The sequence below is a fragment of the Syzygium oleosum genome, unplaced genomic scaffold, assembly GCF_021117445.2.
Source record: "Syzygium oleosum isolate NSW1041296 unplaced genomic scaffold, Sole_v2.1 Sole_v2.18, whole genome shotgun sequence".
Classification (NCBI taxonomy): Eukaryota; Viridiplantae; Streptophyta; class Magnoliopsida; order Myrtales; family Myrtaceae; genus Syzygium; species Syzygium oleosum.
Genome location: NW_026607502.1, coordinates 4,656,208 through 4,672,431, shown reverse-complemented (window position 1 = coordinate 4,672,431; position 16,224 = coordinate 4,656,208). Strand labels below are relative to the sequence as shown.

Genomic DNA, 16,224 nt, shown 5'->3' with positions numbered 1-16,224 from the left:
GATGGTGAGTATACAAAGAACATACATTTCTCATCCTTGTCAAGTTTGGTTGATGGGGCCCCATTGGTGTATCAATTTTCTTGCTTCCATCCCAAACTTATTTACTAATGCAATTGCATATTTTTCTTGGAATATAAACGTTCCTTCTTTCATCTGATTGACTTGTAGTTCAAAAAAGAAGTTGAACTCTCCTATCGTGCTTGTTTCAAATTTGCTCTTCATGATACTTGCAAAGAACAGCTCATTAGTAGATCCAAAGATGATATCATTAACATATTTTTGAATTAACAAAACAGCATCATCATTTTTCTTTATGAACAGCATTGTGTCAACTTTACGTTTATTTAACCCATTTTTAGCAAGAAAAGTACTTAACCTTTCTTTATGAATAGCATTGAGAGTGTGGATGCTTGTTTGAGTTCGTAAAGTGCTTTCTCAAGCTGATACACGTCGTTGATCCTGCTGGATCTTCAATTCCTAGTGGTTGCTCTACAAACACTTACTCTTTGATGTAACCATAAAGAAATGCATTTTTCACATCCATTTGATATAGCTTGAAATCATAAGAGCAAGCACAAGCTAGTAATCTAATTGCTTCTAGCCTAGTAACAGGAGTATAAGTTTCATCATAATCATTACCTTACTCCCAGGTATAACCTTTTGTAACTAACCCTACCTTGTTTCATACCACATTAGTAGAAACTGAATATTGATATCACACATGTGTGCTACAAATGAACAAATAGTGATGATAATAAGTAGATAATGCTGATAGTAAAAAGAAAGAATATATTGCAAGAAAATATATAGCGATTCGGCTTTATTTCCAGGCCTACGTTCACCCTCAACACTAATAGCCACAACAAGACTAGAATCTATTATTAATCTTCAAGACAAGTTACAATCAGCACGTACTGATCCTATAAAAAGATAGATCACATCATCAGGATACAAGTACTGCTATCACTCGCGTACACTCGCTCTTATCACGATTAGAAAGCAGCAAGAACACTGCACAGGAAATTTTTAGTGATACACAACAACTGTCAACAAGAACAAAGCAAAGAAGAAGCACTAGACTAATTTTATCCATTTTTTCCCAACCCAACTACTTCTCTTGGATTGAATATATAGCCATCCAACCTTAAATGACCGTCTCCAACGCAAATTTCTCAAGTAACCATTGGCTTTACCATTTCCAGTAACATAACGTCTCTCTAAATTTCGTAATTGTCAGAACGTCTCCATGACAGTGGTAATTTCCCAAAATAGTTTGTTTGTTCTTGTCAGAGTTTGCCTCCTCATAATTAGTAATACTACTATGATGCAACCCTAGTGCTCCCTATACCAAGCCTTGTCAATAGCTATTTTCGTTGTGATCAGTGTTCCAATCAGATGAGTAAGTGACCAACCCCTTCTAGGACTTGATATGAGCATTATCAATTACCCATAATTAGGATGTGCTCATTATCATCAGTTTGGTGGTGCTTCCACGATCAAACCGTAGAATGACTTGCAATTAATTATCCAATGATCCTTTTGAGTATGTTAGCTTCCAAGGACTTCAAGTTGATGAAGGACTGACCATGGTACTTCCAAGTCTTCAAGAAATCCTCATCATGTTAGACTTGTTCTCCTTTTGTGGATATTTTCATTAGTCTTCGCTGAACTCGCACATATCATCGATATCATTACATTCTTCCACGTCATCTGATAGAGAGAGCTGCTCTTGCCAGCAATTCGCTACTCTTGATAATGATATGATCTTTTATCTTCCTTCCTTCCATGCTTTACTGAACATCCTTGTTCTAGGCTTATTCACCTTCATTAGGTCCATCTAACTGTTCACCAGATCAAGGTCCTTCCAACTATTCACTTAATCTCAAAGTCCTTCTAGCTTGGAGAAACCTTGGCGCCCATTACCTTGTTCACCCTAGATATCAACAAAGCACTCTTGACAATAGTTGAATACTCCTCATATCAACTCATTTGGTTAGAACACCATATGCATATTGCTTCTGCATATATTACATGGTACCACTCAATCAATACACACATTAGTAGCTTTTCATTTATGTCATCTTCGAAACAACTTAGGGGATTTTCCCAACAGATCCATGGTAGTAAAGTGAATGGGATGAAATCCAATTAGTACATTGTTGGATTTACAAAATTTATAGATAAAGATGAGATTTTGGTCATTGTAGGGACACAAAAAACATTGGATAGTGTAAAAGAAGATGAAAGGGTGTGGAGGTGTATGGATCCCACGTGTGGTTTCCAAACCTTTACCATTATCAATGATGACTTCGAATGAGAGGTTGCCTAGGGCTGATGTGACATAATGAGAGACCCAATTCTTGTCGAAGAGTGATGAAGGCTGTATAGTGAACTTCATAATCTCTACCTTGCTAGTCATAAAGTTGATAGACAAGATAAGTGCATGGATAGCGATTGTGGGTGCGTTTTTTATGCCACCATGATAATAGGCCAATTGATTCGAGTGAGGAATTTGCCATTATGGTCATTGGTTGCGAGGAGGCTGATTGGTGGAGTGTGGCCACTTATTAAAGGGGTGCTGCGAACGCAAATGGACACTGATATCTAGCGGAACTCAGATTCGAGACCATCGAGGACATGCAAGGTAGGATCCTCAATTGATGTCGAGCTTTGATAAGGATTCATTGGCAATAGATTTAAGGCCGGATATATTCATATATAGTTTTTGAGCCACGAGTGGACAATTGCAGCCTTTCCATGAGAGTCATCACCCTAGCACGGGAACGATTGGCACACAGATTCTTGAGAATGCATCAGGCTTCCTGTGAGGTTTTAACAGTGGAGACAAGTGGATTGAACTGAAAATAGCACAACGGAGAAGCTAGTCTTGACGATTCTAAAGAACATATGTCAGGTTTTGGTCGATAACTTTCTCGTCAGTATCAATGCCAACTAGGGCACACCATGAAGTCTAGAGAGCTTGATGGGGAGTCGGGCAGCTACATTTATGGCTATTAGGGTTGGGCTTTTAGCATCAATGGAAGGAGAAGATGAGACACTTACCTGAGTGGCATTTTCGTCCATGATGGGATCGTTACTTGCTTAATTATTTTGGGAGCTCTGATACATTGTAATGAAGATGAATTGTAAAGTCGAAAAGATGAGTCTCATTTAGTTGTTGTACAATATTTACGAGTGTCTGTTTACAAAATAAATAAAAAAGTAATAAAAAGCAAACAGCCTACAAATAGGCAATTGAGTTTAGCGGACTGTTAGCTCAATCTTAGGGATCACAATTTGAGTTTTGAATTGGGAATCCCATCTCTATATCAAATTCAATATGGTGGGAATGTATGCTCTCCCAAGGCATGGTCTCGGCGGGTTATTCTCGTTTCTTTGCCACGTAGAGTCCTCTAATAGAGTACTTAAAAAACTCCTTTATCATTTGCTGCCCACTCTAAAGTCCATCGAGAATTCTCAAGGGTTTGAGAGTAGATGGTCGGTGTCACATCTCGTGTTTTAGTCTCTAAATTTACAAGAGACGTGCTACGGACCTAAATGAGTGTCTAGGACAAGTGAAATATTCTTTTCTTGATGACTATTGATTATAATTATGCAAAAATTATCTTTAGAAAATGTTAATTTTCCACTAAAATTCCATTAGTTTTGGCTTCATCCATATATAGATAATATTGATTTAAGATTGAAGAAATTTATTCAAACAAGATAGATTGTTATATGCATTAATAGATTGATTTAAGATTGTTATATAAAGTAAATGAAAAAAATTCACTTTCTTACATGAAGGTTACTAAGAAGAAAAGAAACTATAATAGAATTGTCAATACATATCAAAACGTGTAATGGTATTTTAGTCAGACATGACGAATGCAATTTCAGTTCCTCATTTGATGTGATTCTTTCAACTAAAATAAAATATTTTGTCGTTACTTGTTAATCAATTGCACATATCTTTGATATAAAAAAATAATTGTTCTAGCTATTACTATTGTAATCCCTTCGGAACCATAAAGAAGAGCATACACTGCAAGGAAAAGAATAAAGAAAACCTTTACATATATCATATATTTAGATAGAAAGTCCAAAGATTTCAATTATACGATTTATGGATGAAAGCATCTTTCGTTAGATTCGAGAGATTTTCTTCTGATCTTATTAATTTACCTCTTTGCTCAATGAATAAAACATATAACTACAATTAATCTTAAGCAAATCGACATAGATTTTCATGGATTTTTACAAAATTTTGAACTTGAAACTAAAGATAACATTACATTTACATAGTACATATTACTACGAGGGGGAAGGGGGGGAGGGGCACGGTTTGCTTATGATTTATTCTAATCTTATATATCTGCATATTATATAAACATTTTTGTTCGGAGGAGGTAGATGGCCCTTGCTTGCCCCCCTTACTCCATCACTGGGTAAAAAATGAACTCTTGTTGGGCTACGACACATGCCTATCGACTTGGGATGATGTATTCAAGATTGTCCCTTTGCGTATGTTATCATCATCTTATATTCAATAAATTCTACCGCACAAATTGCTTAAATTTCTATATTGAGATTTCATTAACCCAATAACTGATCCTTAATTCATTGTTGCATCACTTCTCTTGTGAATTCTACTAACATGGTACCAAAATCAATATCCATTTCCTTCTAAATCATATAATATTAGATTTTGCGTTGGGTTTTGCGAATTTTATTCCTCATTTTCCTCCATCACGTGCCTTTCTGAGAGAGACAGAGAGAGATATGGATAAGGATGGTTTTCATTGTCGCCTCCACATCGCGTCATGCCATCGTTGACTTGACGCACGTTCCAAGCATCATCAGTGGCAGTAGAAGCGGAATAGGATTCCTAGTCCCGAGGATTCGTAACTTTCTTTCAATCCCAATGAAGAGAGATTACGACTCCATCGTCGCGTCATGCCTACGTTCGTTTGTACTTCAACATTCATAATTGAACTGACGTTATGGATTGCTCCCACTGGGGACGGGGCATGGAGACGCATCCCTAGTTCGTTCTAGATTCCACGAGGACAAATGTGAGAGCTAATGTTTAGGTCAGGACACCGAACCGAAGAAATAAATTGAGAAATTTTTTTGGCAAAATAAAGTTTAGAAATTTAGGATGCGCATGATAATTATTATATTTATCTATTTTTATATTTTAGAAATATGTTTGGAACATAAATCCATTTGATCACGCAATTTCATTTTTATATTTCTTGGATAAACTTTTAGTTCATAATAAAAATAAAAACTCTCTCACATGCGTTCTCCTTCACAGAGACTCGGCTGAACTTCTCCATCTCCTCTTCGCTCAAGTTTCGTCGCCGTAGGGAGCCTTGCCACCACTGTCGAATGTCTGTCATCATAACCGTAGCTCCACCTCTCATCGCAACCGTAGCTCCGTAGCAACAAGGTGAGTCTCTCTCCCTTTTTGTTGTCGTGACCTAGCTCCACCGCCCTCTTTGTCGTCCAATTCGCGTTTGATTCGTGATCAATTTCTGCAATTTCTGTTTGTGGAGTCGAACTTCTTTTATGCACTTGAGAATCACGATTTGTCACGCCCCGAACTCCATCTAGCACGCAACACCCTCCTTTGGTCTAATATTGTGACGTCCTAGAAAATCGCCGACCCAATTCAACTTATCAGAGATTTAAAACATCAGCGAAAGCCACAAATACCCAGACAGTAATTGACTAGGGGTAAAAGGGAGTATAGACATCCATTACTTATCCAAACTTATACAATATTCACATATACAGCCCATAATATACAAGCACACCGAATATCTAAACTATGCACCACCGACATCAAAAAGATCAGCAGCCTGGGTATACCCTATCTCCAAAAATGGTACACTTCAAAAGTCTACACTCAACCCCTACACTAGCCCCTACGTCCTCTAGATGGTGTCCACTCTGAGTCCGACTCCTCAGGACCCGAGTCTGAATCTCCCTGAACTGTCTGCTCCTCTGAGGACTCCGAATCAGCATTGATCTCGATCCGGTTGTCCACATCACCCGACTCTAGAGGAACCTCTAACTGCTCCTCCTCATCAGACTCATCTTCCGGCTCGTTCGCTGGCTCATCCTCTGGCTCGTCCTCGGGTGCGTCCTCTGGTTCCATCTCTGGGTCTTCTTCGGGCTCATCTTCGGGTTCTTTTTCTAGCGCCTCTTCAGGTTCTTCCTCAGGGTCTTCTTCTTCTGGTTCCTCCTCTGGTATAACCTCGAGATCTACATCCATAGGATCATACCCTGCCTGAGACTCCTCCGGCTCCGAATCATGCTCGGCTCCTAAGGGCTCAGGTGCTGCAGGCGCAGGCTGAAGTCCGAATTGTGCCAGGCTAGTCTCCAGACTAGTCATCTCGCCGTCAAGAGGGGGTATGGCTGATGGATCCCAATCCCCTACTTCGTCAAACGGCACATCAAAGCCACGGACGGGGCCAAACTCGTCAAACCCGTCCCTAAACATCCAAGCAGTGCAGGTATGGGCCTGCCAGAGAGGTAGTCCTTCGTCTACCCAAACTACGGTAGTATGCTTAACCCAGATTGTATTCTCGTCTATAGGGTACTCTACGACATTATGGTCGGTGTGCATCGGAATCCCAAAACGCTGCGGCTGCGGCGGCGGAAGGTTCATGGCTCAGGCCGGGGTTCTGAAATTGTTGGTTGAAACAACCATGAGAACACGTCTCAATAAGTACACACCCTAAACCCCACCTAGGCTATCACGTACCTCAAGACAAGTTAAAACACAAACACACTCAAGCATCACATAACAGGCACACAATTTACACTTACATGGGCCTGTCTCGCGTGCAACCTGCACGTTAGCCACAATAGCACAATTTCCAACCACATGCACATTCTAATTACATTTCACGCACTTGTTCCTGCCTCATCACATTCTTTTCACTCAACTCGCCAGTGACCCGGGTAATGATACCGCCTCAGGTTTACTGCGACCATCTCATGTTTTCCACTCAACTCGCTAGTGACCCGCGTAATAGTACCGTCTCAAGTTCACCGTGACCAACTCATATTCACAACACTTCGTGGCCCGCGTAATGGTATTGCCTCAGGCTCAACATCCACCACCTACGACACAACTCGCGTAATGGTACCGACTCAGGTTAGCCGTCCTCCGGTAATACCGGGCATCGTCCCGCGTAGTAGTACCGCCTCAGGACGGATCAATTCCCCGCGTAGCGGTACCGCCTCAGGGATTTTAGTAACCACACATACAACCTCGCACACCATTTCTCACTTATTCGTTCGCTCGATTCACACATCAACATGCCAATATGCTAGCCGATCAAACTTGGCCCGTGCACGCACCAAACCATACACATTTTTCATGCTTAATAAACACCCAAATACGGCCAATTGACAATCAATTCAATTCAGCCCATGCGTGCACATAACGACCCACATTTAAATCAATCAACTCACGATTCAACAAACATGCAAAGCCACTAACGGGCCCACAATCACAGCCACAATCATAGCACAATTTCAGCATTTCCAAGCCCATTTCAAGCCATATTAAACACCACAATCCAGCCACACTACCACACACCAAATCGATACCATTTGTCCTTAAATCGAGCCCTAAGCTCGTCAATTCAATCCACAACGTCCAACACTCAACTTAGCCTCAATTCAGCCCTGAAACATCACCATTTCATCCTCAAATCAGCCAATATCAATCCCCAAATCAGTCCGCTAAGTTAACCCCTAAATAGCCCCTAAATAACCCATAAACAGCCCCTAATCAACCCGATTCAGCCCCTAATCCATTTCATTGATACCCGACATCCTAAATAGGGTTTAGGGGGCGACTTACTTGAAAATCTAAGCTAGCTCGGGCAAGAGAGAGGGGCGGCAGTCCGGCGGTCACACGGGGGCGGACGGCGAAGGCGAGCGGCTGAAAGGCGGCGTACGGCGTCGGCGGCGGTTGGTTGGACGGTCGGCTGGTTCACCTCGGCTGGGGCTGAACTGAATGAGAGCTAGTGGTGTTTCGGTGGAGGGGGAAAATAGGGGAGAGAGAGAAACGGTGAGGCGAGCGGTTGCTCCGGCGTGCGGCTGCTCCGGCCAGGCAGGTGGACGGCGGCGACGGCTGGCTTGGACGGCCAGCCACGGTCACGGTGAGAGGCTGAGGGAGTTCGGTTGGAAGGGAGAGAGAGAGAGGGTGAGGCCGAGAGGTGAGAGAGTGAGGAGAGAGAGAGAGAAATTTGGGCTAAATAGGAAGAACTCCAATAATTGGTGTCTAGCCCAAGCAAAATGACCATCATGCCCCTCTCTCGCATTTCCAATTAACGGCCAAGATTCGATCTTATCCTAAGATCGACGGTCCGGATTAATCCTGACAAAAAATATCCAGGGGCAAAGTTGGAATTTCACAAAATTTCCAAGGGCAAAATTGTCCAAAAATTTCTATTTCTAAGGCTAGGATGAAATGACCAAAATGCCCTTCCCCATTATACTTGGCCTTAACAAAATCTCAAGGGTAAAACGGTGATTTTTAATTTCTCGCTGAAATTCGATTTTTCTGAAGGATTCGAACAATTCTAAGGTTGATCAGGCTAATGGCAACGTCGTCCAAATGATCTGTCATGACTTTCTAAATTTTCAATGCCCAACTTGGTCTCTAATTAATGACTAAATTCTAAATAACGTAACTTGAGCGTATCTCAGACTAACGGGTGGCTTTTGGGGAAATTCGCACTTTTGACTCGTGGCCGATACTGAATCAAGCCATGTTCAAGTTCACTCGGGTCGTAACGACCTCGGTTGTCACTAAATCGCGAGGATCGATCGCTAGTTTCGACGGGCGCTATCGTTTAGTATAGATTTAGGGTCATTCGTCTGTTCATCTCGTGGTCAAGCGGAATCATCTGCGATCCACTAATATAACAGTGGCGAATCGATCCCTAACTATCCTCGGATCGGTCTACATTGGCTCAAAATGTCACCTCGACAATTCTATGGTCGAAAGTCGATTCACGATCGAGTTTCTTTAGTCGCGCGAATTTAAATCCCTAATTAGCCTTTCCCTAACGGTTAGTATCCCAGAAATGATCAGTTCCGGACGAGATCTAACTACAAACATGTCCATAAACCATTCATTTAATAAATCCCAAGTGGGTCGGATTTCAAAATGTCACAACTCTTCCCCCCTTAGAAAAATTTAGTCCTCAAAATTTACAAATCAAACTAGCTACTCAAACAAGTGGGGGTATTGACGCTGCATTTGCTCCTCACTTTCCCAAGTTGCGCCTTCTGTCCCGTGATGTTCCCAAACAACCTTGACTATCGGGATCGTCTTGTTCCTTAGAACTCGTTTTTTCCGATCTTCGATCCTTATTGGTTTTTCGACATACGACACCCTGTCGTCAACTTCTATCTCTTCGTAATTCAACACATGAGTTCGGTCCGGTTCATATTTTCTCAACATCGATACGTGGAACAAATTATGCACTTGTGACAAATTTGGCGGGAGTGCAAGGTGATAAGCTAAGTCTCCAATCCTTTCTAAAACCTCAAAAGGTCCTACGTACCTCAGACTCAACTTCCCTTTCTTATTGAGTCGGGATAATCCTCTCATGGGTGACACCTTAAGAAATACGTGATCACCTACTTGAAACTCCAAATGTCTTCGCCTTCTGTCTGCATAACTCTTTTGACGGCTTTAAGCTGTTTTCAGTCTCTCACGAATTACCTTAACAACCTCAACTGACAGTTGAACTAATTCTGGCCCGGTTATACTCATTTCTCTTACTTCATCCCAACATACGGGCGTTCTACACGCTCTGCCATATAGTGCTTCAAATGGTGCCATTCCGATACTCTGCGGAAAACTATTATTATACGCAAATTCTGCTAAGGGCAATTGCTCTTCCCACCTGCCCTGAAAATCCAACACACATGCCCGAAGCATATCCTCTAAAGTCTGAATCGTCCTTTCAGACTGGCCATCCGTTTGTGGATGGTAAGCTGTACTAAACTGCAGCTTTGATCCTAATGCCGTTTGCAGACTTTTCCAAAAATTGGCGGTAAACCTAGGATCACGATCTGAGGTAATCGTCACTGGTACCCCATGTAAACGAACTATTTGTTGTAAGTACAACTCAGCATACCGATCTAATGCAAAATCCTTTTGCACGGCCAAAAAGTGTGCTGACTTTATCAATCTATTGACAATCACCCAAATAGTATCATGGCCTCTTTGGCTCCTTGGTAATCCCATCACAAAATCCATAGTTATATGTTCCCATTTCCACTCTGGGATTTCCAAATGTCGCAACAATCCTCCATGCTTACAATATTGCGCCTTCACTTGCTGGCACGTCAGGCACTTAGCCACGTGCTTAGCTATATCTACCTTCATGCCATTCCACCAATAGTACTGTCTTAGATTCTGATACATTTTGGTACTACCAGGATGGATGCTATAACTACTACGATGCACTTCTGATAAAATTTCTTCCTTAAGTTCTGCATCGTCAGGCACGCATAATCGTCCACGGAACTTCAGTACCCCGTCTTCGGATATTTGAAAGTCCGACTTTCTCTTGGTATCATCCATTTCTAGAATCCTTTGGATTTCTTGATCCGTGGACCGTAAAGCCTTAATCTTAGCCTGGATCTCTGGTTCAATCCTTAGTGTGGCTACCAAACTCGAGACTTGACTTACTTCAAATCTAAACTCCGAGTCTCGCACTTTTTCCAACAAAGTCCATTCCTTAACCATCATATGTGCGATGCTTGACTTCCAACTCAATGTATCGGCTACCCGGTTGGCCTTCCCGGGGTGATATAATATATCACAATCGTAATCCTTCAGCAATTCCATCCACCGACGCTGCCTCATATTTAACTCCTTTTGAGAAAACAGATATTTAAGACTCTGATGATCGGTATATATCTAAAATTTCTCTCCGCATAGATAATGTCGCTAAATCTTAAGGGCGAATACTATAGCGGCTAACTCCAAATCATGCGTCGGGTAGTTCAACTAATGCGGTCTTAACTGCCTTGATGCGTAGGCCACTACTAGTCCATTTTGCATGAGTACACACCTCAGTCCTTTTAATGACGCATCGCTATAAATTTCGTATCCTCCGGGTCCTGATGGAATAGTCAACACCGGTGTCGTTGTAAATCTATGCTTTAATTCCTGAAAACTCCTTTCACATTTGTCGGTCCATTCAAACCTTGTTTCCTTTTTCAACAAATGTGTCAACGGTGTCGCTATTGCCGAAAACCCTTCTACGAAGCGTCGGTAATATCCTGCCAAACCCAAAAAGCTTCGAACCTGTGTTACAGTCGTTGGTCTCGGCCACTTCATTACCGCCTCAATCTTTGTTAGATATACTGAGATACCTTCCCCAGAGATCACGTGTCCAAGAAATGCTACTCGATTGAGGCAGAACTCGCACTTACTAAGCTTAGCATACATTGCGTTCTCTCTTAAAGTCTGCAAAACTTTACTCAAATGAAACTCATGCTCCTCTAGGCTCTTCGAGTACACTAATATGTCATCTATGAAAACGATCACAAATTGATCTAAGAACTCCTTAAATACTCGATTGATTAAGTCCATAAAGGCAGCAGGGGCGTTCGTCAATCCGAACGGCATTACCGTAAATTCATAATGTCCATATCTCGTTCTAAATGCCGTCTACGATATATCCTCCTTCCTAATCCTCAATTGATGATATCCCGTTCTCAAATCAATTTTAGAAAACACCGAAGCCCCTTGTAATTGATCAAACAAATCATCTATCATTGGCAGGGGATATTTATTTTTTATTGTCACCTGATTTAGCTGCCTGTAATCAATACATAACCTCAACGATCAATCTTTCTTCCTTACAAACAAAACTGGCGCTCCCCATGGAGACGCACTTGGACGAATAAATCCTTTGTCCAATAATTCTTGCATTTGCACCTTTAACTCCTTTAACTCTGACAACGACATTCTATAAGGTGCCTTCGAGATTGGCTCAGTCCCAGGAGCCAACTCGATTACAAACTCTACTTCTCTTTCTGGTGGCAATCCCGGCAATTCCTGAGGAAAGACATCGGGATAATCGCACACCACGGCTATGTCCTCTAGCCTCGGCTCTTCAGCCGTCGAATTAACCACAGCCGCTAGAAATCCTTGACACCCTTCGTTCAACAACTTAGTCATTTCTAGCGACGAAATCAATGAAATCGAGGGTCCCCCTTGATTTCCCACAAATTTGAATTCCGGACGTCCAACAGGATTAAATTGGATCACCCTGCTACTACAATCCATTACGGACCTCTGCTTAGCCAGCCAATCCATACCTACTATCACATCAAAATCATATATGGCTAGAACTGCTAAATCAATCCTTTCCTCCCTATCACCAATCACAATCTTACAATTCGGGCACCCCAACGAGACTAGCACCTTATCATTCAAGGGAGTTGTCACACACAATACAACATCAAGCAACTGCGGTTCTATACCAGTCAACTGAACAAATTGCTCAGATATAAATGAATGTGACGCCCCAAGGTCAAATAAAGCATACGTAGCATGATCGCACAGAGAAACCGTACCTGTGACTACCCCTGGCGCATTCTCAATCTTTCTTCTGGCCATGGCGTACACCCGTCCTTGGGCCTGTGGCTTATTCTGATTAGCTGTCTGAGCAGCTCCAATTTGGTTCCCGTTCCGGGGCGGCGACAACGCAGGCGATCTATTCTGCCTGAGGTTGGGGCAAAACCTTATATGATAATCAAATCCGCCACATCCGAAACATGCTCCGCCCCTGGTTGGGCAAGGTCCATTTCCATGTCTTTCCCCATGCACCCGACATGGACCATTATGAAAACGGGTCGGTTTCCCTATATTCCTTCTAGCATGAGGGACGAAACGTCGATTCCCCGTCGTTGGCCTCTTCCCTAATTGATGGTTGTCCCTACCCTCGGCAAATCTCGACCCAGAAGCGGCAGCCCTATCCGCTAAGTCCCGCTCAATCGCTTGGGCCCTGTCATAGATCTCATTATACTCTCTTAAATTTAACGAAATCATTTGGCTACGAAGGTCCGGCTTCAAGCCGTCTCGAAACCTCTGAGCCCTATCCAACGAGTCCTCGACCATCTTTAGGGCAAACTTAGATAACCGAGCAAATTCAGCCTCGTACTGATCCACTGTCCTCTGCCCCTGACGAAGCCTCATAAACTCAGATAATTTCTGTTCCCGGGCACTCTCAGAAAAAATATTTACCATTAAAGGTCTCCACAAACATCGCCCAAGTCTGGGCGGCACCAACCGGGAACACCCTTCCTCTGGTGGCTTTCCACCAATCACTTGCATTTCCTTGTAATTGATACACTGCTAATGTCACTTTCTCTTCCTCAGTGCATCCTAATACCTCAAAAGCTTTTTCCAACTCCTCCACCCAAAGCGATGCAGCCTCAAGATCGCCTCTATCATCAAACTTAGGAGGCTTTAACTTCAGAAACAGCTCCACTAATTGGTGCATCTGCCTATTCACATTCACTTGCCCCTGCCCTCGATTTCCATTATTATTATTGGCAGAAGCGGCCACAGCGGCCTCGGCAGCTTAGGCAATCGTGGCAGCTCTTTCCTGAGTCTGCCGTCCTATCAAATTACCAATCTCTTCTAGGGTCCTCATGACCGCATCCATTTTCGGATCTCCTGCAGGTCGAGCTCGCGAGCTTGATGGACCCCCAGTTCCTCTACCTCGCGAACTCATCCTCACGATTTCTACCACTCGCCTACCTGCTATAATTCCACTCAGGAATTAGAAACCTAGGCCAACTATACCAGTCTAGTCCTAGGCAGTGAATTAACACAATAATTCACTCAGCAAGTAACCAATCACCACATCACAAGGCAACAATCAATAGGGTCTGTGCACTTACCTCAGGTCCAGATGCACCTGCATTTCAATTGTTATAATAATCAATTCACCCAACAATCACAACAAACAATCTGGAGGCATGCGTAGCTCATTCCACCCTACGACTCGCTAAGGTCTCCCTAGATTACTACCCCAAGGTCTCTGCTCCTTATCACTCCAGACTTCGACCAACTTAGATTGAGCTGTCCTTGCTCTGATACCAAATCAAATCGTAAATTCACGCCCCGAACTCCATCTAGCACGTGACACCCTCCTTTGGTCTAATATTGCGACGTCCCATAAAATCGCTGACCCAATTCAACTTATCAGAGATTTAAAACATCAGCGAAAGCCACAAACACCCAGACAGTAATTGACTAGGGGTAAAAGGGAGTATAGACATCCATTACTTATCCAAACTTATACAATATTCATATATACAGCCCATAATATACAAGCATACCGAATATCTAAACTATGCACCACCGACATAAAAAAGATCAGCACCCTGGGTATACCCTATCTCCAAAAATGGTACACTTCAAAAGTCTACACTCAACCCCTACACTAGCCCTTACGCCCTCTAGATGGCGTCTACTCTGAGTCCGACTCCTCAGGACCCGAGTCTGAATCTCCCTGAACTGTCTGCTCCTCTGAGGACTCCGAATCAGCATTGATCTCGATCGGGTTGTCCACATCACCCGACTCTAGAGGAACCTCTAACCGCTCCTCCTCATCAGACTCCTTTTCCGGCTCGTTCGCTGGCTCATCCTCTGGCTCGTCCTCGGGTGCGTCCTCTGATTCCATCTCTGGGTCTTCTTCGGGCTCATCTTCGGGTTCATTTTCTGGCGCCTCTTTAGGTTCTTCCTTAGGGTCTTCTTCTTCTGGTTCCTCCTCTGGTATAACCTCGAGATCTACATCCATAGGATCATACCTTGCCTGAGACTTCTCCGGCTCCGAATCATGCTCGGCTCCTGAGGGCTCAGGTGTTGCAGGCGCAGGCTGAAGTCCGGACTGTGCCAGGCTAGTCTCCAGACTAGTCATATCGCCATCAGGAGGGGGTATGGCTGATGGATCCCAATCCCCTACTCCGTCAAACGGCATGTCAAAGCCACGGACGGGGCTAAACTCGTCCAACCCGTCCTTAAACATCCAAGCAGTGTAGGTATGGGCCTGCCAAAGAGGTAGTCATACGTTTACCCAAACTACGATAGTATGCTTAACCCAGGTTGTATTCTCGTCTATAGGGTACTCTACGACATTATTGTCGGTATGCATCGGAATCCCAAAACGCCGCGGCGACGGCGGCGGAAGGTTCATGGCTCAGGCCGGGGTTCTGAAATTATTGGTTGAAACAACCATGAGAACACGTCTCAATAAGTACACACCCTAAACCACACCTAGGCTATCACGTACGTCCAGACAAGTTAAAACACAAACACACTCAACCATCACATAATATGCACACAATTTACACTTACTTGGGCCTGTCTCGCGTGCAACCTGCACGTTAGCCACAATAGCACAATTTCCAACCACATGCACATTCTAATTACATTTCACGCACTCGTTCCTGCCTCATCACATTCTTTTCACTCAACTCGCCAGTGACCCGCGTAATGATACCGCCTCAGGTTCACTGCGACCATCTCATGTTTTCCACTCAACTCGCTAGTGACCCGCGTAATAGTACCGCCTCAGGTTCACCGCGACCAATTCATATTCACAACACTTCGTGGCCCGCGTAATGGTACCGCCTCAGGCAATGTATCTTGCCCGCGTAATGGTACCGCCTGAGGCTCGACATTCACCACCTACGACACAACCCGCATAATGGTACCGCCTCAGGTTGGCCGTCCTCCGGTAATACCGGGCATCGTCCCGCATAGTAGTACCGCCTCAGGACGGATTAATTCCTTGCGTAGTGGTACCGCCTCAGGGATTTTCATAACCACACATACAACCTCACACACCATTTCTCACTTATTCGTTCGCTCGATTCACACATCAACATGCCAATATGCTAGCCGATCAAACTTGGCCCGTGCACGAACCAAACCACACACATTTTTCATGCTTAATAAACACCCAAATACGACCAATTGACAATTGATTCAATTCAGCCCATGCGTGCACATAACAACCCACATTTAAATCAATCAACTCACTATTCAACAAACATGCAAGGCCACTAACGGGCCCACAATCACAGCCACAATCATAGCATAATTTCAGCATTTCCAAGCCCATTTCAAGCCATATTAAATACCACAATCCAGCC

General features: G+C 43.3%; 1 protein-coding gene across 1 annotated transcript; it reads right to left on the bottom strand.

Annotated features, from left to right (window-relative positions):
* Positions 1–499: 499 nt before the first annotated feature.
* On the bottom strand, positions 500–14,987 carry LOC115688931 (uncharacterized). The gene is made up of 2 exons (XM_056319813.1): positions 14,605–14,987; positions 500–602 (listed from the first exon to the last, which is right to left on the bottom strand). Exons 1-2 carry the CDS (start codon positions 14,985–14,987, stop codon positions 500–502), a joined length of 486 nt encoding a protein of 161 aa, XP_056175788.1.
* Positions 14,988–16,224: the final 1,237 nt, after the last annotated feature.

What these genes read in the sequence shown, in the direction of transcription:
- LOC115688931 (XM_056319813.1), bottom strand. Translation starts at nt 14,987, where the DNA reads ATGACTAGTCTGGAGACTAGCCTGGCACAGTCCGGACTTCAGCCTGCG. An exon ending in GAGATCAATGCTGATTCGGA is followed by an intron (nt 603 to 14,604) that starts GTCCTCAGAGGA and finishes TCCTGTTACTAG; the next exon opens with GCTAGAAGCAATTAGATTAC.